Source organism: Paramisgurnus dabryanus, chromosome 19 (genome assembly GCF_030506205.2).
Source record: "Paramisgurnus dabryanus chromosome 19, PD_genome_1.1, whole genome shotgun sequence".
Taxonomy (NCBI): domain Eukaryota; kingdom Metazoa; phylum Chordata; class Actinopteri; order Cypriniformes; family Cobitidae; genus Paramisgurnus; species Paramisgurnus dabryanus.
In genome coordinates, this window is record NC_133355.1 from 27629243 (window position 1) to 27655982 (window position 26740).

The following is a 26740-nucleotide window of genomic DNA, read 5'->3' on the forward strand; positions in this document are numbered from 1 at the left end:
GAGTTTTCGTGTGGTTTTTTTTGCTAACCTGTGGAAATAAATATTTTAACTGCACTTGGATCCATCCTCTCTTCTCTTTCGTGTGCTCATCGTGACATTTAATACATATCTCTCTTTTCTCAATGCGTGCACTTAGTCGTTGTACAGTGCATCCATTCAGGGTTGCCAGGTCCAAGAAAAATTTCCAGCCCAATTACAACTTAAAACACGCCAAAAAGGAATGAAACCCAATAACTAGCCCAATTTTTACATTTGTCCAATCACAGTTGAAAACTGCGGGATTACAACTCCTTACTATTGCTTTTAATGTACTTTCCAGATGAAAATGTTCTTAATGCATTTAAAGTGCTCTATTTTCACACACGATTCTGTTCTAAACATAAAAAAATCTACTTTAGTACTTTTTTAAGATTATCTAAAGAACATCTAGTGTACACAACCGTGCCATTTTGAGACAGTATATGAACTCTGCCTTTTTATCATACTATATCTGTATTAGAAAATTTTTATTTAACTTGAAAAGATCTTACAAAGATGGGTTCACATGGTCTGTAAATATCCTCTCAGTATAGACGTAACTTCTTACATAAGGTAATTTCTTGTTTATGACGTGATATTAAGAGCAAAACGCGCCCCTCCACTCACTTTTCCACTGACTTCCTGACGCTGCAGTGGTCATTGTTGACAGGTATTGCTTATGGGATTAATGCACATTAGGAAAATAATTCATTTTATAAGTCTACAGATAACACTTTTGCGGCCTCGGCACATTATAAAACTAGCCCAAAAATCCGCAACCCACAGCTCTGAATTTTTTCCCGCAACTGTATTTTCAAAATAGCCCAATTGTGCGGGAAAACCGCAAACCTGGCAACACTGCATCCATTTAGCACCATTTATTCATTAGGATCCAAACACTGATTGGTGAATGAATAGGTTTTTGTTTTACACTGTGTGAGTGTGAGCAATTTTGACTGATGTAGCACCTTGGATTGTAATGTAAATACATGAACACATGAATGCAGCATCTGAATACAGGGAAATACTGTATATGCAAGTGAATTGCCATCATTTAGAAAGAATGCTTTTATGAATCGAGATGGTGATCCTTTTTTTGATTAATCGTGCAGCTCTTACTGTCAACTCTTTCCCCCCAGCGGGAGTATGTAACGTCACAGATTAACTGATCGATAATGAATTTCAATATTGTTTTTTTAAATAGATTTTATCAATTAGTTGTTGCAGCCCTAGTTGAATTGTAAAATATTGCATTTTAACAAACAGGAAGGGTAATGCGTTTCTTCACCCTGGAGCTGGGCGGGGGTAGACTATTAATCCTCTCAGCTGTTTTAATTGTATCGTGTTTCTTTCAGATCAGAAGAGTGATTCATGTCCTGATGTAGAAACGTCCTCAACATCAGAAGATCGACTGACAGCACAAACTCTTTCCTGCATCACCTGTGGAAAGACATTCAGCTCACAGAGACATTTAGAGACACATGAGAGAAAACACACAGAACAGAAACTCAGCTTTACTACCTTACAAGAGAAGAAACTTCATCATTCAAAAGAGCACGAAGAGAAGAAGAAACAGCAGTTTCACTGTGAGCAGTGTGGGAAAAATTTTGATTTCTTATCTCAGCTGGAAGATCACATGAGGACACACAGTGGTGAAAAGTCTTTCTATTGCACTGAATGTGGAAATTACTTCAGCAGAAAAGAAAGTCTTGAAGCTCATCAGAGAATTCACACAGGAGAAAAACCATACGAGTGTCCTCACTGTGAGAAGAGATTCAGACATAAAAGCAATCTAATGAGACACGTCCGTTTACACACAAATGAGAGACCGTATCAGTGCAGTAAATGTGACAAAGACTATAGGGATTCAGGTACATTAAAAAGACACCAGTATATTCACTCTGAAAAGAAACTCTATCAATGTTCACACTGTGATAAAGGTTTCTGTTATGAATCTAAACTTATATGCCACGAGAGGATTCACACTGGAGAGAAACCTCATCACTGTAGTATCTGCGGGAAGAGTTTTATTCTACGTTACAAATTACTGTTACACCAGAGAATTCATACAGGCGAAAAACCTTACAAATGCTCTCAGTGTGAGAAAACGTTTTCTTATTTACATGACTTAAAAGCCCATCAGAGAAATCACACTGGGGAGAAACCTCATCACTGTAGTATCTGTGGGAAGAGTTTTAATCGACATCACAGTTTAGTGTTACACCAGAGAACTCATACAGGTGAAAAACCTTACAAATGCTCTCAGTGTGAGAAAACGTTTACTCAGTCAAGTACCTTAATAAGCCATCAGAAAATTCACACTGGAGAGAAACCCAACAAATGCTCTCAGTGTGAGAAAACATTTACTCGTTTAACTAACTTAAAAGCCCATCAGAGAGTTCACAGTGGAGAGAAACCTTATGTCTGCTCACAGTGTGGAAGGAGCTTCTCTACTCTTAGTTCTTTAAAAGTTCATCAGAAAATTCACACTGGAGAGAAACCTCATCACTGTAGTGTTTGTGGGAAGTGTTTTAATCGACATGACCATTTAGTGGGTCACCAGAGAACTCATACAGGTGAAAAACCTTACAATTGTTCACATTGTGACAAGACATTTGCTCATTCAGGTGACTTAAAAGCCCATGAGAGAATTCACACCGGAGAGAAACCTTACGTCTGCTCACAGTGTGGAAGGAGCTTCACTGTTCTTAGGTCTTTAAAAGCCCATGAGAGAATTCACACTGGAGAGAAACCTCATCGCTGTAGTGTTTGTGGGAAGTGTTTTAATCGACATTACCATTTAGTAAGACACGAGAGAACTCATACAGGTGAAAAACCTTACAATTGTTCACATTGTGACAAGACATTTGCTCATTCAGGTGACTTAAAAGCCCATGAGAGAATTCACACCGGAGAGAAACCTTACGTCTGCTCACAGTGTGGAAGGAGCTTCACTGTTCTTAGGTCTTTAAAAGCCCATGAGAGAATTCACACTGGAGAGAAACCTCATCGCTGTAGTGTTTGTGGGAAGTGTTTTAATCGACATGACCATTTAGTGGGTCACCAGAGAACTCATACAGGTGAAAAACCTTACGAATGCTCTCAGTGTGAGAAATCATTTACTCATTTAACTAACTTAAAAGCCCATCAGAGTGTTCATACAGGAGAGAAACCTTATCACTGTAGTGTTTGTGGGAGGAGTTTTGTGCAGCGTACACATTTAGTGAAGCACCAGAGAACTCATACAGGTGAAAAACCTTACAAATGCTCTCATTGTGACAAGGTGTTTACTCAGTCAAGTCGCTTAAAAATCCATGAGAGACTTCACACTAGATAGAAACTGAAATGAGTCTTCAATGGTCTCCATCTCAAGGTTTTTATTAACGTAATGAGAATGTTGTGAAACTGCACTGCCTGTGTTTAGTATTGAAGGATCCTACCTTAGATCCTCACGTGCAGAATGTTTTTATTATTGTGTTTTTTATCTTTAATCATTTATTTACATAATCATCATAATCATTTTATAATCATTAGTTTTTATACATTTAATTATTGTATTTGATTATTTAATATTATTTTATCATTATCAATTTCATTATTATAATTTTTATTACTACATTATTGTTTATTAATTCATTTATTCATTATTGTTTTTATTCATTATTCATTTATTCATTCATTATTATATTTCTACATTTTATTATATAATTCATTAATTCATTGTATTTCTATATTTTATATGTCTCTTGGTGGTTCAGTTTCACATTTGGGAAGTTTCATAGAACTGTTCTGTCTGTGTGTAAACAAGATAGATAAAGAGAATGTTTATGGAAGCCCAAGGTCTAAGGGATGATGCAGCTGAGCAATTTTGGATATAACAGTGCATGCTGTATTCCTGGGGTAGACGAGGTTTGAACATTGAGGCATATGCAACTGAAACTGCTGTCCATCAATAAAACTCTGTTCTATTTTATCATCTAAACCTCCGTCTCACGACTCTGTTTATGCTCTCCTCTAGCAACGATTGATCAGCCTTGTATCTGACAGATGCTTTAACAAAGTAAACTTATGTTTTCTGACGTGATCTGGTGTCCGGGGCTGGATCGTTTTTTATTTTGTCTGTGGTGTGGAGTCCAGATCTAACAGTTTTTGCGTAGTCGGCAGGATAGAATAACAAGTCTTGTTGTCTCCATCTGAACGAGGAGTCAGGATTTTCTCTCGCACATCCAGATGGAAATGTTTCCAGACCATTGGCTTCTGACTCTGAGCCGCGAGTGACGATGGGGGTTAACCACAGCTGGTCCGGTGTCCTCTCTCCTGACTCATCCACTTAAGCAAAAGCAAGAGTGAGTGTGTTCTGTTCTGACATTTTGGAAAATTCAGTACGTACTGTATTAGTAGCTTGTCTACTGGTCAGATTATATTGCTTGGATAATGGAGCAGTCAGAGACAGAGATCAAGCTTCAAGCTAGATGATATATTAAAAGCTAGCTAAAACAACAGCTGAAAGAGAACTTTAAGATCAAACAAGGGGAAAAAGAAAAATTCAGTTGCTAAATATAACATCAAAAATATAATATAACATCAAAGTACGTTGGGCGGTCTTTAGGTTCCCAAGACAAAGGTAAAAGTAAAGACATATTAAAGACGTATATAAAGAGTTTAAAAAAAAGATGTAAACTTCAAAAAATGATAACCCGAGAATCGAAGCGTATCCCTTGGATTTTTGTCACTTTGTCTAAATGTAGAAATTGAAAAGTGAAAATGCAAAATCAATTTAGTTTATTTTCAAACTGAGTTAAAGGCTCAGTTTGAAAATAAACTAAAATCTAAAATGGCTTATGTTTAAGTTACAACTCTTTGTTGATCAAAAGAAAATTACGTCGGTTTTACCAGATTTTAAATGCATGCGACACTGGTATTGACATCAATGCATGCAACACTGGTAGTGACCTCAAAACAACCAGTTTCAGATTTTGACACAGACAATGATGTTTGTAAAAGGGTAAATCATGTCCTTTGTGAGTTCAGATGAGTATTTTGGTTTTGCTATTTCTATGCTGTGCTTGGCAATGAAGATCTGCCATTGAAAATGCCAGTTAGTATACCATGATATATATGATATATGCCATTTAATTGTACAATGTTTAAGGAAGTTGCTTTTCGAAATTTGCCATGTATAAACATAACAGTTAAAGGACAAGTTTGTGATCGAATTCTTCCAAATTTCAAATTTGTGTTAAGATTACAGCTGCTATCAACTTTCTGATAAAAGGGACTATTTCATTAAGCTCCACAAGAGCATAATACAACCACGGAATATTTTTCTAAACCTTTGATGGGTAAAATAAAGGGTTAAGTGTTTAAACTTCTCATTCTTTTATTAACGAAATAAAATATGCTCAGTAAATTTATGTTCAGATACGAATGGTGTGTGTGAAAGACAGTGTGCTGTTTTTCATAGAGTTGAGGGCTCAAAGTAAGTGTATGAAGGTTAGAGGAAGTGGAGTAAGTTTATGATGGTCAACGGAAGTAGGGAATGTTAAATCCAAGATCAGTTGGACTGTTTGGAAGCTCTGAAAGAGATTTATTTTTTCTTTATTGGTCAGAGATGGGTTCAGCATAGTTTCAGTCAATCTGTCATGGACAGGCAGGAAAAGTTGAAAGAAGTTCTTGGTGAAACTTTGAGTAGTGAACGTTTAACTGACGATGGAGCTAAAAGAGATGTTTGGATAAATCTTTAGGTTTGGTTTGATGTAGGAGGTACAACAGTAAGTAGTTTGGAATGCATTTGCAAGTTGTAAATGAAGGATAAATGAAAGTGTTAAAAATCCACCACAGCCGGACAGTAATGGAGTACAATTACTTGAGTACAGTACTTAAATACAATTTTGAGGGATCTGTACTTTACTCAAGTATCATTTTTTTGGAGTACTCATGACTTTACTCAAGTACATTTGAGAGGCAAATATTTTACTCTTTACTCCACTACATTTCTATCCATAACTGTAAGTACCTGTTACTTTTTCTTAAAAAAAGGAAAAAATAAAAATCTCAGAAACCCTCAATTTGTTGTTTCCCTCTCTTAAACGTGATTGGATTGTGCAGGCGCAACTGATTGGGACAGCCTATCAGCAATCACCTTCAGCTTTCCGCCAAAGTCACCATGGTCAGATTTAGATAAGAGACGAAACCACTCACGAAACAATGGATGAAGAAGCAGCAGGTCCATTCTGGGAATGTGTCAACCCGTGGCAGCTCGCCAGACTATTTTAATTTTCTAAACAAGTTAATGATAGTTTTCTTTTCAAGTGTTTGCTGTGTTTACCAAAACAAAACTTCAGCGGCAGGAATCACTGGTGAGCCCGGATTATTGTTGTTCAAAATGAATTACTCGTCAAAACATCACACTCTTACTTGATCTTGACAAACTCAGCATCACAAGACAGGTTTAAGACTCCAGCTTCGACATTTGACCACTGTTTATGATTAAACTGGTTTGCAGTAACATTAATTTCTTAATTTATGCCAGTTTTAGTTTTAGTTTAATTTTATTTATATAGCACTATATTTCAACAGGTGTTGGCCATAGTGCTGAACATAGCCAATAAAAAATATAAATACATAAAAACCACACACAGAGCATATAAAACATAAGGAGTCCAAAATTATGAATCTGTAACTCTCGTTATTTTGAAAAGAAATCATCATTCGTAAAACATGTATTCTCTTTTTCATGTGTTCAAATAGATAAAATATACAGAATCCCCCAGGGCTATTAGTACAATGGTGAGCATATTTGGGGAAATAATGATTAATTATCACATGTTAGTAAAATATTTAGTCATACAGAATAACATTTCTATTCATTTTCCACTGATTTATGCGATCTGAAGAGCTCAAACAGTGAACAGAGCGATTTGTGTATCCTCTTCCTGTTTTGCATCAGATTTGACCTCAGAGCTCTAGAAAATGTACTCTTGTACTCCTGATACTCAAGTACTTTTAAAAACAAGCACTTCTGTACTTTTACTTAAGTAGACATCTGACTGCAGTACTTTTACTTTTACTTGAGTAAAATTTAGCAAGGGGTAACTGTACTTTTACTCAAGTACTGAAGCTGTGTACTCTGTCCGCCTCTGTAAAAATCACTGAACATTTGTGTGAGCGAAGGAGGGGGTTTGTGAAACGCTGTATCTGTTCTTCCAGCAATTGCTGAAGCAAAAACAAAACAACGATAAGCTTTTCTCTTCTCTTTTTAAAGCTTTGAGAGAGAGAGTGCTTATGTGCCTACTCTATATGTTCGGGTCCATATTTTAAATACATATTTTATTTTCTCATTGATAAGAAGCAGAGATAACAATCTTTCTATCTGATTTTCTTACAGAAGTTTCTTTAAAATCAGATACGAAACTATTCATGTTACAGAAGCAACAGGAGAAAGTTTGACATTTCTCAGAGAAACACAGACAGTGTTATGGCCTATAGGCAGCAGCTTTGCTGTGCGGTACGCAGCTGTGAATTCTGTGTGTGTCATGATGTTGGCTGGCCTATCAAGATAACTTGTGTTCTATTTTGATATTTCTCTGTTAAAGTAAAATTTAAGTATAATTTAAGTTTAATCACCTGTCGAGAATAGGGGAAATGAGACGGTGTGAGTGAGTGTCACGCGTCATTTATGTTGCTTAACCCTTTTCCAACAAGCATATTTTAAGCAGGGGTTCGTAACATAAATGGGGACTCATCCATGATGTTTAGATCTTTCTCTCATTTTTCAGTTTGTCCCACATGTAGTCACTGTTGCAGTGTAGTACGTGACATTATTCAGCCATTACTTGGTTTGGATGTTTTGATTAATTTGAATTCAGATTTGCAATTCAGAATTGAAATGTAATATGGCAGTTATGGATCATCATGGAGACTCATCGTTGATTATAGAGTGCATAGCAAACCAATACATTGATAAGATAAGACCTCTTGTGTCTGACTCATCAACAAGTTTCGGCTTGATTAAACCGGAACACAAATGGTTTACAGTGTTTGATATGACTAATCAGTAGTCTTTGCAAAAGACTTTTAAGACATTTAAGACATCAAAGACATTTGAGAGATTTAGATTTAACATCAGTCATCATTCAATATATTGAAGATATTTTGATTTGTTCAGAAGACAAAACTGAACATGAGAGAGACGTCAGGTTATTTGATTTCTTGTACAATAAAGATCACAAAACAAAACAGAAGTAATCTTTGACCCAAATTCAAAGTGTATCGCAGGGTAAAAGGCGAATAACACCTAGTCACTGTGAGGTAATAAAAAAAACATCTATTAACAACTATTCAAGAGCTGAGATCTCTTTCTTTTTTGGGGTTTATGTAATTACAGTTGTAATTAGATTGAAGGGTATGCAGAAAAATCACAACCCTTAAACAGTTTGTTTTAAAAGGTAATCCAAAGGCCCAAGACTCAGTTAACTAGACTCCTGAAGCTAACATGCTTTTGAGGGATTTAAAGAAGCCTTATTTGAAGCTCCTGCACTTGGCATGATTAATCACAGAAAGTCTTTTACATTGTATGTAAACGAACAAAAGGGTTATATGACATCTGTTTTAATACAAGAAAATCAAAATTAGCCTGTACTGTATGGGTATTATTCACAACAACAACTTGACTTTGTTTTACAAAGCTGGGGCCTTGTTTACGAGCGATTCAGGCAGTGTATTTGGCCTTGCTTGGTCAAAAGATAACCATTTGATAAACATATTCTGTTTATGCTTTATTATCTCTCTAGGGAAAGCTGCTCGTATGACATTGAAGAAGGCACACCATCAAATCCAGCTACACTACTTGGTATGTCTAAAGCAAACTCAAACAGCCATGATGGTGACTGTGTAGATATTATACAAACATTAAATGTTTTTAGACAATTTGTCACTTACAAATTCCAATTTGATTTACAATGATGTTTATCTTTTGTGGACAAAAGGGAAATGAAAGGCAAAATTACAAAAAACATGTGAATTGGCTAGTAACAAAAAACCTAACATTTATATTTAATTTTTTTGTTATGCCTGGGGAGCTGTGCATATCTCTCGAGCAGGTTGGCAGCAGAGAGGTTTCCTGAGATGTCCCGGGAACAGGTTGCGGTAAAAGCCCACCTGAAGGGAGATTCTAGTGATATTAAAGGGAATACCTTGCTGACCAGGCAAAGCCGTGCACCCGCTGAACCCTGCTCTATCGCAACGTGCTTACTTGTCGAAAAATGCTACCGTAGAGACCTGGGGCCTCATGTACAAAGCGTGCGCATAAGCACAGAAAAGTGCCGTAAGCTACCATCATTGTCAGGGGCGGGCGGTCCACTAACAATTTAGACCTACTTACAAACCGGCCTTTTCTTGTGAAAAATTAGGTAACATACTGTCGACCATTTGACTCTTTCACTTCTCTTATTTTTTTCTCTTTCCGTTTTTGACTTCCAGATTTTTGAGGCATTTTCACTTCCTCGTCAGTCAAGTTGATATTCTGCCGGCGCTATAAGTGAAGTCAAGCTGTGTTGCCTGGATTATACAATTTGGGGGGACCAAACCATTTTATGATAATTGAGAGGGGAGGAAAGGGGCCCACGGACGTTTGTGTTTCCTAAACAAATACATTTTTTTGATACCAGGAAACAGCAAATAGAATAATTTAAAGGTAATAATTTTTACTATTAAATATTTTTTAGCACCCCAATTTTGGGGGCTTCACTGGGCCCCCTCTTACTTGTGGGCCCCGAGAATCGTCATTGTTTACCCCCCTTTTACAGCGCCCTTGTCTAAAAGGTTGTCTTTGTTTGAAGCAAGCGTAACGCACAAGCCCTGAAAAGTGAAGCCAAAACGTCTTGATCGCCCCCAGTGACTGGTCCCAGTATAGGTCATAAACCCCGCCTCCCCACGTTATTCAATGGGACTTGAGACCAACGAAACAATTTAATTACACTTCAATTATCTTTTTTCCGAAGTTGGTTTCTGTCATTTACTGTAGTTTTATCATGCTGATGTAAATTCAAGTGTTTGTTTTTAAAATAAGTTTGATTTTAGTTAGTTATTAAATGCTATAAAAAAACGGTGGTGTCACGTCACGATTGACAGCTGTGATATGCGCAATCTGCGAGGGCGGGGCCTTGCTTTCGCGGCTTTACTTCCTGCTCACTACTGCACAGAACTGGTCCCGAAATCGCTACTGCGCAGACTCAAGACCCAAGATGTCAGCATTGTATCGGGACACTGGCGGCTTCACTTTTCAACAATGGAAGAAAACAAATGGGCATCGTCCATCTTTTTTTACAGTCTATGGTTTGAAGCCCTTTTGTCATTGTGTATAAAGTTCTGTCCCACAGACAGAACTTTGTGTATAAAGTTCTGTCCCACAGTTCTGTCCCACAGACAGAACTTTGGGTTAAGAATGTAGAAGGTTGATGCAACAACATCGCTCCTGAAGAACTATGCTACACAACAATCTTCATTAAAACTCTTTTCCCCATAAGCACGTATTGGTCCAACTTACTTATTTTACACATTAAATGCATTCTAATGTGTTGGCGAGCTGCCATTTTAAGAAAATCTAACACAAGCATGTGGAAAAATAAGTAATTGAAATTTGTCTCCCTTGTTACGTCATAAGGGGATAATACCGCCACTTAATCGGATTCGTCACTATCCAACAACGGCACTGCCATTTAATGCAGAGATCAGCTCATTTGCATTTTTAAAGAAAAAATGCTGTACATTTTCGCTCACACCTAAAAAGTGGCAATTTTAACATGCTATAATAAATGATATGGTATTTTGAGCTAGTACTTCACAAACGAACTCTGGGGACACCAAAGATTTATTTTACATCTAAAAAAAAAAGATTGTGCAATGTCCCCTTTAACGAACTATGGCATTGCTCTGAAGAACCTTTAATCACCTTTCATTTTTAAGAGTGTAGAATGGTTTGCATAAGGGAGGGTGTTATTTTAGTTTATTCTGTAAAGATAAGTTAATGATGTTTTATGTTCATTTAACTTTGAACAAACCGTTGCCAGTAAATAACATACATTTAAATGTACAGTAATACTGTAATTTCTACAAAAAAAGGTTTACAGTGTAGAAATGCACTTTAGCTAAAGCCACAGGTCTGTCTATGTTTTGTTTCAAATCTGATGATAACTCTAAAACTGAATTGTATTAAATGTTTTTTTCAAATCGTGAATTTATTGCTAATGTTTGTTTATTCACATTTTCTAAGCATCCATTCAATGTACTGTCTCTATTGTTTTGTTGCTCAGACAGCCCTGGCTGGACCCATAACCAGAGGTGTCAAGTAATGAAGTACAAATACTTCGTTACCTTACTTAAGTAGCTATTTTGGGTATCTATACTTTACTGGAGTAATTATTTTTCAGACGACTTTTTACTTCTACTCCTTACATTTTCACGCAATTATCTGTACTTTCTACTCCTTACATTTTAAAAATCGCCTCGTTACTTCTATTTAGCTTGTTTGCTTTTTTTCATTCCGGCTTGTCATCGTTAAAAAACCTATCTTGATAAATTGCATCATCCAGATAAATGCGATTGTGGTTGGATGAGAAGTATAAACCTAAACCATTCCGACACCCTATTGGTTTGTACGCAATCCCCGCCCCCCAGCTGACTGCAGATGATCAAAAGTTTGTTCGATGCTGCTGCACAGAAAAACATAAAAGAACCGCGAGAGCGATTAGAAAGCATGCGGAGCAGTTTGCTCTCGCGATGCTTTGATATCATCCGCCATCCGTTTGTACAGTAACAGAACGCGGCATTCTGTCTTCAAATGGAAAAGTACGAAATAAAACTCGCGCATCACTTTCAGGTCAGTTCACATTCACAAGCCTGTGTAAATATATAGCTGGCTGCTGACACCAACTCATCTGTGTGATTTAAATAGTGTAACAATACCAATTTATATCATATAACTTCAGTTGTTCAACTTAAATGACATTGTGCTGCGTTGCGTTTTGAAGCATGGCAAAGATATCTATGCTAAAGACATTGTTGTTTTGTATATGCTTATAACTACCCTAAATTTTATTTGCATTAACAAAACCTACTTAGCTGAATGCTTGAGTGTTAAATAAATCAAACACATAACCATACATACCAACTTTTGCTTTTGTTAATAGACAGTTGTTTCCTTAAACCTGACATTTTGAATTTACTTACAAGAAAGACATTTAGTAATTCTCCTTAATTGCTTGGATTTATACTGACTAAAGTAAAGTATACTAAAGTCCATTAGCTACACAAGTACAGATACAGGAATATAGGCTATAATATATAATTGCATATTTGTATAATTGTAGTTTGTGTTGCTGTCAAAATAAAATTTTAAATGAAAACAATAATAGCATATTTCTATTCTCACACATACTATAGTTGTGTGTGATTTTGTTGTTTTTTAACTAAAGAGGGCACCACTGTAAAAGTTTTGCCAGCAGCGGCCCTGCTCTGAAGTTTGACTTTTTGCACCATTACAATATTTATAGGCAACTAGTCATCATATCTTCCTCTCTATGGAACACATGTTAATGCTCAGTAATACACATATGTGGTTCTTTAATGCAGTGGTTATCAAACCTTTTTTTTTCGCGCCTCCCTTATGTACAGTGGATTCCTTCACGACCCCCCAAAGAAAATGTATGACATAAACATTCTAAAACTTTCAATTTGAATTAAACAAAACATATTAAATTATACAATGTATTGCTTTTGTTTAGTAGCCTTATTTTTTGAGGTTTAATTACACAGAATTTATAATAAAGTAATGTATTTCATAAAATATTATAAAACTGTGGCCCCTGGCACCATCTCGCGGCCCCCCGTTTGAGAACCACTGCTTTAATGTATTTGTTCGCATTGTATTGAAATGCGTTCATTTTTAATGGGCATGTACCGTATGTGGTTGAAACAGATAGTCTAGTGCAGGGGTAGGCAACATGGAGTGCCGATGTCCTGCAGTGTTTAGATCCAGGTCTAAACAAGCAGACCTGAACAAACTAATAAAGGTTTATAAAGTCACCTGAAACTCCAGGTAGCCAAGGTTTTATAAGGGTTGGAGCTAAAATCTGCAGGACATCGGCACTCCAGGACTGATGTTGCCTACCCCTGGCCCTAGTGCATCCCAAATTGTTTAACATTAACATTTTTAATATAACACTATAGTTATTATGGCCTTTAGAAACATGTTTTAGAGGAGATAGGGTAGTGCACAAAAGGCCCCTGTGGTGCGGCCTAGGCTTTTTTCCGTAATAAAATTTTTTCCTTACATTACTTTTACTTTTATACTTTAAGTAGTTTTGAAACCAGTACTTTTTCACTTTTACTTGAGTAAAAAGCTTGAGTTGATACTTCAACTTCTACAAAAGTCTTTTTTAACCCTAGTATCTATACTTCTACTTGAGTAATGAATATGAATACTTTTGACACCACTGCCCATAACACCTCTTAAGCCTGTATGGCTCTCTAATTATCATTCTTTTGTCTTTATTACAATTCAATTGAAATGTACTGTATGATTGTGTGTCCTTACTTACTAAAGCATTATACATGACAAGAAATTAGTAAGGAATAATTGACAATAGTTTGGGGCATTTTATATTTATTTAGAGTTTGATTAATCGTTCTTTCATTAGTGCATGAAACAGCAATATAATAATTCATGACATATTCGTTTGGCCTAAACGAAAGTTAGGTTAACCTTAGGGGAACATTAAACTAACCTTAAAAATAACGTACTTTTTAGTAGAAAAATCTTTTCTGGCTAACAAAAAACATACCTTGGAACATCCCCTTATGTTTTCCTAAATTTATTCTGGATAAGCGGGATAATACAGGCAGGTATCGCGAAATAAGCCCCTTGGCAGGTGAATGAAGTGTTGAGCGTCTTCTCTCTCCAGTACAGCAGGAGGCGCTCTGCAGATCTTTAGTCCGCCGATAAACCCACTAAAGAAAGAAAGAAAAAGCTCGCGTATGATTTGTTTGTATCCTCAGTGTTTTGATGAGTGTAAACAGAGTCTTGTCTCTGTGTATTTTAGTGTTGAGATGGATGAGATGTGCTGTAAATCAGTAGGAACTGATCTGTCCATGCTGGATATTGATGATTTCATCACAGAAATCTCTCAGCTGAAGAAAGAGGTGGCGTTACTGGAGACAAAGCTGAGGTCAAGAGGAGATGAAGGAGTGAAGAGTGAGCTTTTAAACCAACTGGACAATGTTCATTCAGGGAGGCGTAAGCCAAAGCAATGGCTTCGACGATCCATTTAGATAGCCTCTGTTTAGTGAGCGGCATACCTAAGGAATGTTGTGCGAAGCTTACGAACAGCTGATCTGACTTGCGGTATGAGGCAGAACGGTCCGTGTATATTCTAAACGCTCTGACGGGGCAGAGCGTGTTCGGGGTTTGTTCGCCGTCCGCCGGCGGAAGGGCGAGAAGTGAAACCACCTGAACTCTAAATGGCGTGGTCAAAACTTTAGGAATGTATCCCGCTCTCGGTCTAAGGATCACTTTGCTATCGTTAGGACCGAATTCCAGACACGACGGGTCAATTGAAAACGCGTGTAAATCGCCCACTCGTTTAACCGATGCCAACGCCAGGAGGAGAGCGGTTTTAAACGAGAGAGCGCGCAGGTCAGCCTGCTCGAGGGGCTCGAAAGGGGGACCGCGCAACGCTTTCAGAACCGTGGACAGATCCCAAGATGGGACCGTGTTAGGTCGCGGTGGGTGTAGTCTGCGAGCGCCTCTGAGGAATTTAATGATGAGATCATGTTTTCCCACGGTGCGACCGGCGATAAGGCCGTGATTCGCCGTTATCGCCGCCACATACACTTTAAGCGTTGAGGGCGCGCGACCGCTGTCCAGCATTTCCTGCAGAAAGGAGAGAATATGCTCCACTTCACAGGTGTTTGGGTTTAAGTCTTTCGTCGTGCACCAGTCTGCGTGTGGGTGAGCAAACTCTTCTGGAGGTTGATTTTGAACCCTAAATTCTCCAAATGCTGGAGTACAACGGTCTTGTGCGCAGTAATTTCCCTCTCTGACTGTGCTAGAATAAGCCAATCGTCGAGGTAATTCAATATGCGGATGCCGCTCTGTCTGAGAGGGGCGAGAGCCGCATCCGCACATTTGGCAGAACTTTGTACTGGTATGCTGTCCCGTCGAACGCGAATCTTAGAAACGGCCTGTGACGTGGCGCTATCGGAATGTGAAAGTAAGCGTCTTTCAGATCCACTGATATGAACCAATCGCCCGGTCGAATTAACGCCATGATTCGTCTGGCTGTAAGCATTTTGAACGGCCGTTTGGCAAGAGCGCGATTCAAAACGCGTAGATCCAATATCGGTCTGAGGCCGCCGTCTTTCTTTGGAACGAGAAAATAACGACTGTAAAAGCCTGATTCGCTTTGATCCACCGGGACCGTCTCTATCGCATCTTTTAGTAATAAAGAACGCACCTCTTCCCTGAGGATCTGCATACGATCGTCTGGGACAGTGGTGTAGAGAACGCCGCGAAACCGGGGTGGTCTCCGAGCGAATTGAAGTGAATAACCGTGTTGGATTACGTTTAGAATCCAGCCCGGCATACCGGGGGTGGATTGCCAAACGTGAAGTTTGACGGCGAGCGTCGATATGCTTATGGACGTTAAGCCGTGTGTGTGTGTGTACAGAGGAGGAAATTTGCTCTTTTTGTGAAAAGGTAAAAATTTGTGTTTCGCTGTTACAGCGAGGGTGTGTCCAGCGCCCGAGGGGACTGAAACACGCAGAACTTTCGAGGGCGGGCCGGCCGAAGCGGGACCAGAGCCTCTTTTCCTCCTCAGACTCTCTTCAGGGAGGCGGCGCCGGGGATTTCGATGCCAGGGTTGATGTCAGGCGACAGGGCTTTGATGGATGGTTCATCTTCGCTCTCCATCCGCCGGCTGAAGACGGGCAGAGATGGGCGGCGACAGTTTCCTCGAGCGGCGGCATTTTGGAGTAGCCGTGTTCGTCGGCGCCGTCCACTACGGAGAGGACGTGGGAGACGGCGCTCTGAGCTCGGGTGGAGTGGGGAGCACGCCAACATTTGGTGAGCTCTTGGTGAACCTCAGGAAAAAACGGCGCCTGCCGTTGGCGGGATGATTGACGGCGCCCGGGCTGCAGAAACCACTCGTCCAACCGGCTGAGTTGAGGCTCTGACGGCGGCGACCACTTGATGTTGAGCTCCGCCGTAGCTTGCGTCAAGATGCGGATGAGCTCAGAGTCGTGAGGACGCGACTCGGTTGGTTCTTCAGCGGCGGCTGTGTGGGCGTCGTCATCCGAAGCCGCCCAATCCTCTAACTCCTCAGAGGATGACATCATTTCCAAGTTGTCACCGGACCCAAAGGAAACCATGCCGCTAGCACTCGGCATGGGGCGTAGGTCCTCATGGGCGAAGGTGACAGGATGACGGCGGGGAGACAGAGCACGCGGGGGATGAGCCGGCGTGGACTCGGTCTCAGGGCGTCTTCCAGCTTCACGGCTCCGCTGCTGTTTAGGCGGGAGAGCACGGGAAGCCTTCCGTTTAAAGATCTCGAGGCGGGAGCGCAGCGCCGCGATGGGAAGGAGCTCGCAGTGGGCGCAGCCCGCCTCGGTGAGTACGGCCTCGGCGTGGGCAGGACCCAGACAGATGACGCACTCCTTGTGGAAATCCTCCACAGGCAAAGGGGCTCGGCAGGAGCCACAATGCCGAAGCGACATTATCTCAAAGCGCTTCTGCTCTTTTAGATAAACTCTCTTTAGGCTCACCGGAAAGCGGCAGGGGAACACGCTGGTGTGTTGTAGTCCGCTGCAGTACTTGGATCGACGGCGAGTAAGGGCTTCTTCTTCGGAGCAGCGAGAAGGTTCGCGCTGAAGGAGAAAAGTAATGAGCTCTTGACGTATTTCACCGGCTTATATAGGGACGTGTGCCAATAGGCTTCAATCACGGAGTAAACAGGAGTTTCCCCCCTATAGCGTCAGCAAACTGACGCAATGCGAAGTGAACCGTATTGAAAGGGAACATATTTTATTATAAGTCTTAAAAATGTCCATAACATAAAATCATTGTCAGCATACCATAGTTTGACTTGTACTCCGCTGCGCTGATTTCTAAAGACTGCGGCGATAGCGTTTTGCGCTCAAACAACGCTAAGAGAGAGCTTACGAATGGTCCAGACCAACCTTACGAAAGTGTGACTCTACAGAAGATATACTTGGCGTACGAACGTTTTGGGAATCGTGCCATAGAGTTAAGAGAGAGGTTAAGGAATAGGTTAAGGACTACTTAGCGATAAGAACGTTTTGGGGAACCGGCCCTGTTAGTTAAATACTTATTTTATTTGATTATATTATTTGTATACACCTAAATAATATCTGTACATTTTACACAAAATTTCTGTTTATTTTTTATATTAAATCATCTATTTTGGTTTGTCCAACTAAAAAAATCACCCAAGTGATAAAGAGATTTTATTAAGTTATTTAAATTATTTATTTTAGTGATATTTAAGCCACTGAATTATTTAGTTTAATTAATTACTGCGTCACGTTAATGTTCCAATATGTTTTTTGAAATTCTGGCCAGGAATAAATAAAACGGAATATGTATATAACTTATTAATAAGGTATATAGTGATTTTGATCTTTTAATAGCACTGTATTTAATGCATTAGAATGCATTAAGCGTCATGTTAATGTCCCTAAGGTTGTGTTTAGTTTTTTTTATTAATAAAACTGTATATGAAGTATGACTCCTTAATAAGATATATAGTAAACTTGATCTTTAAATAGCAATGTATTTATGCGTTAAGCATCATGTTAATGTCCGGATGTTTTTTTTGTTATTCCGGGCAGGAATGAATAAAACGCTTTAAGACCCAAGATGTATGAATTTGATCCTTATATAGCACTGTATCAATGCGTTAGCTCACGTTATGTCCCAATGTTTTTTTGAAATTCTGGGAAAGAGTTAATAAAACTGGATTTATACACGACCAAGGTGTATGAATTGTATCCTTAATAGCAATGTATTAATGTATTGAGCTGCGATAAGCGTCACTATTCTGATGATTTTAATGAAATTCTGGGCAAAAATTAAAAAACTGCTTTTAGTATGCGTCATTAATAATGTGTATAGTGAATTTGATCTTTTAATAGGTGTTAGCATTGTGTTAATGTCCCGATGGTTTAAATGAAATTCTGGGCACTAAAACGTGGCCACGATCTAGCTTAAACGATGCAACAAATTACTAAAACGTGAGCACGATTTAGCTTAAACGAGCGAACGAATTACTAAAACGTGGGCACGATTTAGCTTAAACGAGGGAACGAATTACTAAAACGTGGGCACGATTTAGCTTAAACGAGGGAACGAATTACTAAAACATGGCCACGATTTAATAATTCGTGGGAACGAATTGCTAATTCGTGGCCACGATTTAAAAACAGTTTTACCATGTCATGAGACGGGCTCCGTAGAAGTGTCACCATATAATACTACAAGGATTGTGGAAGTCTTTGTACAATAAAATATGTCAATTTGACTCCCCTCCTCAAAATAGTGGATTATTGCATTTAATGTTTTGTCTTTGATCACTAGTTAAGTTTGTCTCAATTCTAATAAAATATTTACATAATAAAAAAAAATTATTTATTTGATGTGCTGTGGCTATAATAACAGGACTGACAGTCTTCTGTCCCTGTGTGAATACAGAACAAGATACAGAATCTCATTTAATCCTTTGTGTAATAACAAAGGATTAAACATAAAAAGAGCAAAATTGTCAGAATCAGCTTTGTTCCCAAGTGTGCACACACACGAAATGTGTATTGTTTACAGGAGCTTTAAGTTTGTTGTGCCGAATGCAGGGCTCTCAGGTGTTATTTAAAGGTTTGGAGTGAGATAACATCTGAGGAGAGGCCCCTCTGCCCCACCAAATTCTCAAGTTTTTGCTAGCAGTTCAATGTTACCTATTATTTAGGGCTGAACGATACATCAAATTTATATCCTCATCGCGATATGAACTCACACGATGAACACATCGCAACAGACAGCCTTGACGCGATGAATGAAGGGAAAATGGTAAGCGCATGTAATAAACGTTTGACCTATCACGTTGAAGACAAACCGCATACTTCCATACTATATAGTAGGCGAAAAGCACTACTTCTCGTAGTCTTTGCATACTATATAGTATGGAAGTAGGCAGTTTGGGACGCACGGATGGTTTGCGCGTTCATGATATTAGGCCAATCAGGGGAACCCCCAAGTCAGCTACGCTCAGATTGATTTGTGAGGTGTCAGTTGCGACGCTGTGCCTGTTAGCAAAAACGATAGCGGAGGAAGGAGAGAAGAGTGATGAAAATGTGTTGTCAGAAGACCTTGTCGTGAAAAGGAACAGCACTTCAGCTATATCATGGAATTATTTTGGATTTAGGAGAGATGACGCCGCAAACAGGTACTGTGGAAGCCGTGATTCACATATTGCGTCTATTGCGCGTTCAAGTTCATTATTTCAAATGTAGGCGCGCAGTATGTGCGCTCTGGAAGCGCCGCGGTCGCGTCTCGCACGCGGTGCGACGCGCTCATTTTTCCAGGCTTTTCTAAAACATTTTAACTTTTCAGAACAGTGGCGGCGTTTCACGAAAACCTAGGGTATGGCAAAAATTCTTCGTACAAGGCGTCCATTCAAATAACGAATCTATGAAACCACATTATATCCATACATACATACTGTACATACTCCACCAACCTGTATAAAATCATACTATGATTGCACGGATGTACACTTACTGACAACAATACGGAAGCAATACAAATGAAAAACAAAAATAGAAATCATGGTTGTTTAAAATGCTTTTCAAATGTTGTCATTCTTAACTAAGTGCAACTCCAGCAACAGATAAACTAAAACAGGATAATATCAAAACATACTGTAACATCCCTTCACAAATCTTGTCATGACAGCCGCCAATAAACACTTATAAAAACACAATAAAGACTTTTAATGATGTGATAGAGCCATAGACTGTAAAAAAAGATGGACGACGCCTGTTCGCTCTCTTCCATTGGTGAGAAGTGAAGCCGCCAGTGTCCCGATATGGCGCTGACATCTTGGGTCTTGAGTCTGCGCAATAGCGATTTCGGGACCAGTCATGCGCAGTAGTGAGCAGGAAGGGAAGCCGCCAAGTCAAAACCCCGCCCTAGCTCTCGTAGAATGCGCATATCACACGATATCACAGCTGTCAATCATGACGTGACACCACTGTTTTTATATCATTAAATAACTAACTAAACACAAACCTATTTTAAAAACAAACACTTGAATTTACATCAGCATGATAAAACTACAGTAAATGACAGAAACCAGCTTCGGAAAAAATATAATTGAAGTTTAATTAATTTTTTTAGTTGGTCTCAAGTCCCATTGAATAACATGGGGAGGCGGGGTTTATGACCTATACTGGGACCAGTCACTGGGGGGCGATCGAGACGTTTTGGCTTCACTTTTCAGGGCTTGTGCGGCATGCTTGGATAGAGCACACGTAGTTAACCCAGCCAGCTAACCAACTAAGACTAAAACACTAAATAAAACTCTTAGTAAAACAGGTCTAAATGCAAAAACAAGTCTTACCTTTTGTCGTCGTGCAGTTTTTATTCCACAAGTCGCCATATTCAAAAATGCGCACAAATAATTAATACAATTCACTTCGATTGTGCTACAATTTCCCAGTGTAAGAGAACATGTTTATTTATCCACAGAGAACAAATCATTTTACTTCTGGAATAATAATATGCATTGCGCGAGTGAGGGGGAAAACCGTGAGTGTTTGAATGTTAAAACAAAAAAAGGAGTTTACTTGCGAAAATAAAGATTATAACAACAGCGGTCATCATGAAACCTGCACAATTCAAGCTGCGCTGCAAGAACGACAGGTTGATGACATCAAAGTACCTCGAGGGTGAGGCGAGAAATAATCGGAAGAGTTTCCTTTAACCCTCGTGTGGTGTTCATATTTCTGTTACTTAGACAATGTTTGTGGGTCTAGTGGACCCACTGCATTATTTGTATCTTAAAACAATGCAGTCATACAAATTTATGTATAATTGTTTACAGATGTTTACTTTAGCCTTATTGCAAGTAAAATAAACAGAATATATGGTTAATTTTTGTCATTTACCACTAGTAGAGGACTATTTATAGATTCAAGTGCTATTCGTTTTTGTGATAATATGAAATAAGAGAAGAAAATTCTATTCTCCTCCAGATATTGGGGAAAAACATGTTTATCTTAAATAAGTATTTATCACTTTTTCATCTCAAATATGTTTTTCATCACTTTGATGTTTAATTCTTTGAACTAAGTTTGAAATTGTACACATTTGTGTCAGTTTACACAGCACAATCCCCATCTGGAAAGATGCCGTATCGGAACATATCATCCACATTGAACACATAACCTGTTCATGCCAGCCGACACAACACATAAGAAGCAAATTTTTACCATGTAGCTGTGTTGCATATGCATTTCTTGTTTTTTATAGACATATACTGTGTTGTCCTGTCTATCTTATGTCCACACACACTGCAGTACAATGTGTTGCTATTGGCTACAACCTAAAATGATAAAAATGCTTGGATATAATTTTTACTTTCTCTATTTCTACTTCTCTATTTACTTTCTCTCTCTCCGCACTCATACGCACACACACACACATGTGCGCGCACACACCATAGGTTTTGTGGTAAACCCATGGTTTTACAAATGGTAATCAATACACCAATTTACCATGATTACTACACTTTTACTACAATACAGCCATGGTTATTTTTTGTAAGGGAGATAATGGTAAAATGTAGAATGGTTCCTGTTAGACAGAAGGTAAAGTGTTTGGGACAGTGGGGGCAGACAAGTGTTCATGCTTGATATATAACATGTTGTATCCTTGCGCTGCTACAGCAAGTGCAGAAGGACAAAACTCTGACATGCATCCATCACATAATGTACAGACATATATACAAACACACTCATGCACTCACATGAGTCCCAGATAGAAGAAAAACAGAGTAAAGTTACATAGCACATTCAATTTTTACACTCTTATTAACCCCGGGTCCAGTGGACCCGAACACTACATATGTTATATAAATGTGTAGGGGGGGTGTACAGTGTACAGTCATTATAAAGCTGTTCATTTCTATGTTCTTTATAGAAAATGAACCAAGGCCAATGAATCTGAGGTTGAAACAATAATTAATTGCATAATTTTTCTTTTAGTAAACATTAAAAACGGGTCCCACAGACCCGAACACCACACAAGGGTTAAACCGCTCTCGCGGCACGTTGATGTCATCCACATGTCGGTTTCTGTATTATAGCATGAAGTCGAGCACACGCGTAAATTATCCATATTAGTGATGTACCAATGTTCAGATATGTTCTACTTAAAATATTTAACATTATTTTTAATGAGCTTCATTATAGCCTGTTGATTTTTGGTGTTTTGTCTGAATGCTAGGGTATGGCAACTGCCATACCCTGCCATACGCAAACGCCGCCCCTGTTTCAGAATGACAAAAGCGCAGCGTGCAGGTCATGTGACAATAACCTACTTGTCTAGCGTTTTTAGGCGCGACATGTGAATGGCCCCTAAAACATGAAAAAATATAAAATATTTATCGCAACTCACTTCGTCATTGCAACATTAAACAATGTCATCGCACCTTTTCCTCACATCGTGCAGCCCTACTATTATTCATAACTGACCAGCACAAATATGAATTATAACAATTGGTAAGTCTAATAAAAGACAGACAAATTTATCCAAATTAAATAAATTGCTCTACATATTAAAAAATACAAATAAAATCTTTATTATATACATTAGGATTGCAGAACTTGCCATCAGCGTGTATTTTAAGCTGTGTGTGTGAGAGATAAGATTATGTTCAGTACTACATGGCAATAATCCTTTCATTAATTTCAGGAAGCCTCTACGTTAGTTTCAGGTAAGCTAACACTTCTGATTGCAAAGCAGTTGGAGAGTTTTTTAATAAATCAAGCATAACTTGTATTTGGCTATATTCAAGAAACCTGCGTTATTTACCGCATTCATTGGATCTTAACCTTCTAACTTTCGTGCATCCAAGTGAATGACATCAGACAGAGCTATGAACTCAACAGAGAACTTCCCTGCGCCTCGTCCATTAATTGTATATAGCAGGTAGAGTTATCAGTCTCTTAGAAAGACAAGGTGTGAGTGTGTAAGCTGACTGAAATGCGTGTATCTCACAGTGAGTGCGTAAGACTTGAAAGCCCTGCGAATGTACTGTTGTTTCTACGCGATTAACTTGTCCTTTGCAGACATTGCAGCTTACAATCTTAACGTCCTGCGCACAGATTTTAAAATACTTTCACACAAAAGACATGTTTGCGAATTATTAAAAATGTAGTCTGTGCACGAGGGCGCACTTCCGGAAAAATCGTCCGTAAAAAAAAACTATTTATGGCCGGTTAACTGGTGCATCCCTAGGGTAGACTATTTATCCTTTCAGCTGTTTTAACTCTATCATGTTTCTTTCAGATGTGAAGACTGAGTCATGCTTTGAAAAAGAAACATCCCCAACATCAGAAGAGCGACTGACAGCACAAACTCTTTCCTGCATCACCTGTGGAAAGACATTCAGCTCACAGAGACATTTAGAGAGACATGAGAGAAAACACACAGAACAGAAACTCAGCTTTACTACCTTACAAGAGAAGAAACTTCATCATTCAAAGGAGCACGAAGAGAAGAAGAAGAAGAAAAAGAAGTTGTTTCACTGTGAGCAGTGTGGGAAGGATTTTGTCTTCTTATCTCAGCTGGAAGATCACATGAGGACACACAGTGGTGAAAAGCCTTTCTACTGCACTGAATGTGGAAATTACTTCAGCACCAAAGGAAGTCTTGATGCTCATCAGAGAATTCACACAGGAGAAAAACCATACGAGTGTCCTCACTGTGAGATGAGATTCAGACAAAAAGGCAATCTGAGGAGACACGTGCGTTTACACACCAATGAGAGACCGTATCAGTGCAGTAAATGTGACAAAGCCTTTAGGGATTCAGGTACATTAAAATCACACCAGAATATTCACTCTGAAAAGAAACTCTATCAATGTTCACACTGTGATAAAGGTTTCTGTTATGAATCTAGTCTGAAAAGCCATGAGAGCATTCACACTGGAGAGAAACCTCATCACTTACACCAGAAAACTCATACAGGTGAAAAACCTTACAAATGCTCTCAGTGTGAGAAAACGTTTACTTATTTACGTAACTTAAAAGCCCATCAGAGAATTCACACTGGAGAGAAGAAACCTTACGTCTGCTCACAGTGTGGAAGGAGCTTCACTGTTCTTAGTTCTTTAAAAGTTCATGAGAGAATTCACACTGGAGAGAAACCTTATCACTGTAGTGTCTGTGGGAGGAGTTTTAATCGACATGACAATTTAGTGAGTCACCAGAGAACTCATACAGGTGAAAAACCTTACAAATGCTCTCAGTGTGAGAAATCGTTTACTCAATTAACTAACTTAAAAGCCCATCAGAGAATTCACACCGGAGAGAAACCTTATGTCTGCTCACAGTGTGGAAGCAGCTTCACTGATCTTAGTACTTTTAAAGTTCATCACAGAGTTCATACTGGAGAGAAACCTCATCACTGTAGTGTCTGTGGGATGAGTTTTGGGCGGCGTGAACATTTAGTATTACACCAGAGAATTCACACTGGAGAAAAACCTTACCATTGTAGTGGTTGTGGGAAAAGTTTTGTGCAGCGTCACCATTTAGTGAATCATCAGAAAACTCATACAGGTGAAAAACCTTACAAATGTTCACATTGTGAGAAGACGTTTACTGAGTCAGGTGCCTTAAAAGCCCATGAGAGAATTCACACTGGAGAAAAACCTTACCATTGTAGTGCTTGTGGCAAAAGTTTTGTGCAGCGTCACCATTTAGTGAATCATCAGAAAACTCATACAGGTGAAAAACCTTACAAATGCTCTCAGTGTGACAAGACGTTTAATCGGTCAAGTACCTTAAAAATCCATGAGAGAATTCACACTAGATAGAAACTGAAATGAGTCTACAATGGTCTCCATCTCAATGGTCTCCATCTTCATCACATTTAAGTGAATTTTATAAACTCACAGCGTACACTGCAGTCACCAGGTTCAAGGAATCACTGACAGCAATATATTAATAATATGTAAAAAATAATCCATGTCTGGTCATCTAAGATTTTTTTATGGATATAAAAATTTTGATCTGTTTTTTGTAGTTTTGCTTCATGATGCAAGTGTATAATAGCATGATTTTTTTTGCTGCATGATGTCAGAATTAACAAGTGGATTAAGTTTCACAACAGAGTTGTACAGATTTAGTGAATTCCTGACGGGGATAGAGATCTAGTGAAACTAGAGTCACAAATAGAAACCGTTCATGAAGGCTTGGCACTAAAAGCGTAAGTTTCGTCTCATTTGAAAGCAGTCACTTTGAAGTTTGTAAAGTCAAAATTAACTGAAAATTAACTGTCATAATGAAAAACAATATTTATAAAGAGTTTATTACACATTTCTAGTAGCTTCTACAAAACCTACATGAAATAGCTTTATGATAGGATACTCTTTTCAAAATAAAGATGCTTCACGATGCCATAGAAGAACATTTTCTGTCTAAATTGTTCTTTAAAGCACCTTTAACATCTGAAGAACCTTTCTGCTTTATAAAAGATTCTTTAGGGTGAAAAAATGTTTGTCAGATTTTAAAAATGTATTAAAAAAGTATATAAAAAAAATTCTTTAAAGAAGATATATGAAAATCTGAATTTTTCCAGGTTTAAGTGTTATAATTGGGTCCCCAGTGCTTCTATCGACCAGACAATGTGAAAAAGATCAGCACAGTAATTTAGTTTTGGTAAATAATTTTCTGCAAATGAAGGATTTGTGTATTTTTCTTTGTCTGATGTGTTGAAACTTTGCCCTGATGTAATCAACATATGTGCCTGCAGTGAAGGTGTGAACCAAATGCCACATACAGATGTATGGCTCCACCACTATTCCTCGGTAGAACAATCTTCTGTAGGAGGTCCTTAAAGGTTGTCTTTGTTTGAAGCCCTTTTGTCATTGTGTATAAAATTCTGTCCCACAGACAGAACTTTGGGTTAAGAATGTAGATGGTTGACGCAAAAGCATTGCTCCTGAAGAACTATGCTACACAACAATCTTCATCAAAACTCTTTTCCCCATAAGCACGTATTGGTCCAACTTACTTATTTTACGTATTAAATGCATTCTAATGCGTTGGCGAGCCACAAAAGACTCAGCCGAATTTTAAGAAAATCTAACACAAGCATGTGGAAAAATAAGTCATTGAAATTTGGCTCTCCTTGTTATGTCAAGGGGATAATACCGCCCCTTAATCGGAGGACACCAAAGATTTATTTGACATCTTAAAAAAAAGATTGTGCAATGTCCCCTTTAAAGAACTTTTGACTAAATGGTTCTTTGAGGAACCAAAAAGGTTCTATGGCATCACTCTGAAGAACCTTTAATCACCTTTCATTTTTAAGAGTGTAGAATGCTTTGCATGAGGGAGGGTGTTATTTTAGTTTAGTTTATTCTGTAAAGA

General features: G+C 38.6%; 1 protein-coding gene across 2 annotated transcripts in view; it reads left to right on the forward strand.

The window, feature by feature from the left end:
• LOC135784978 (uncharacterized) overlaps positions 1-25428 on the forward strand; it is a 48735-nt gene extending 23307 nt beyond the window's left edge. The window contains exons 3-4 of one of the 2 annotated variants that reach the window (XM_073812658.1): positions 1374-3328; positions 24313-25428. In XM_073812658.1, coding sequence (XP_073668759.1) covers positions 1374-3328; positions 24313-25182 — 2825 coding nt within the window. In that variant the 3' untranslated portion in view covers positions 25183-25428. Of the gene's footprint in view, positions 1-1373; positions 4145-24312 lie in introns of those variants that run through there. The other variant, XM_065294572.2, reaches the window with a different exon arrangement.
• Positions 25429-26740: the final 1312 nt, after the last annotated feature.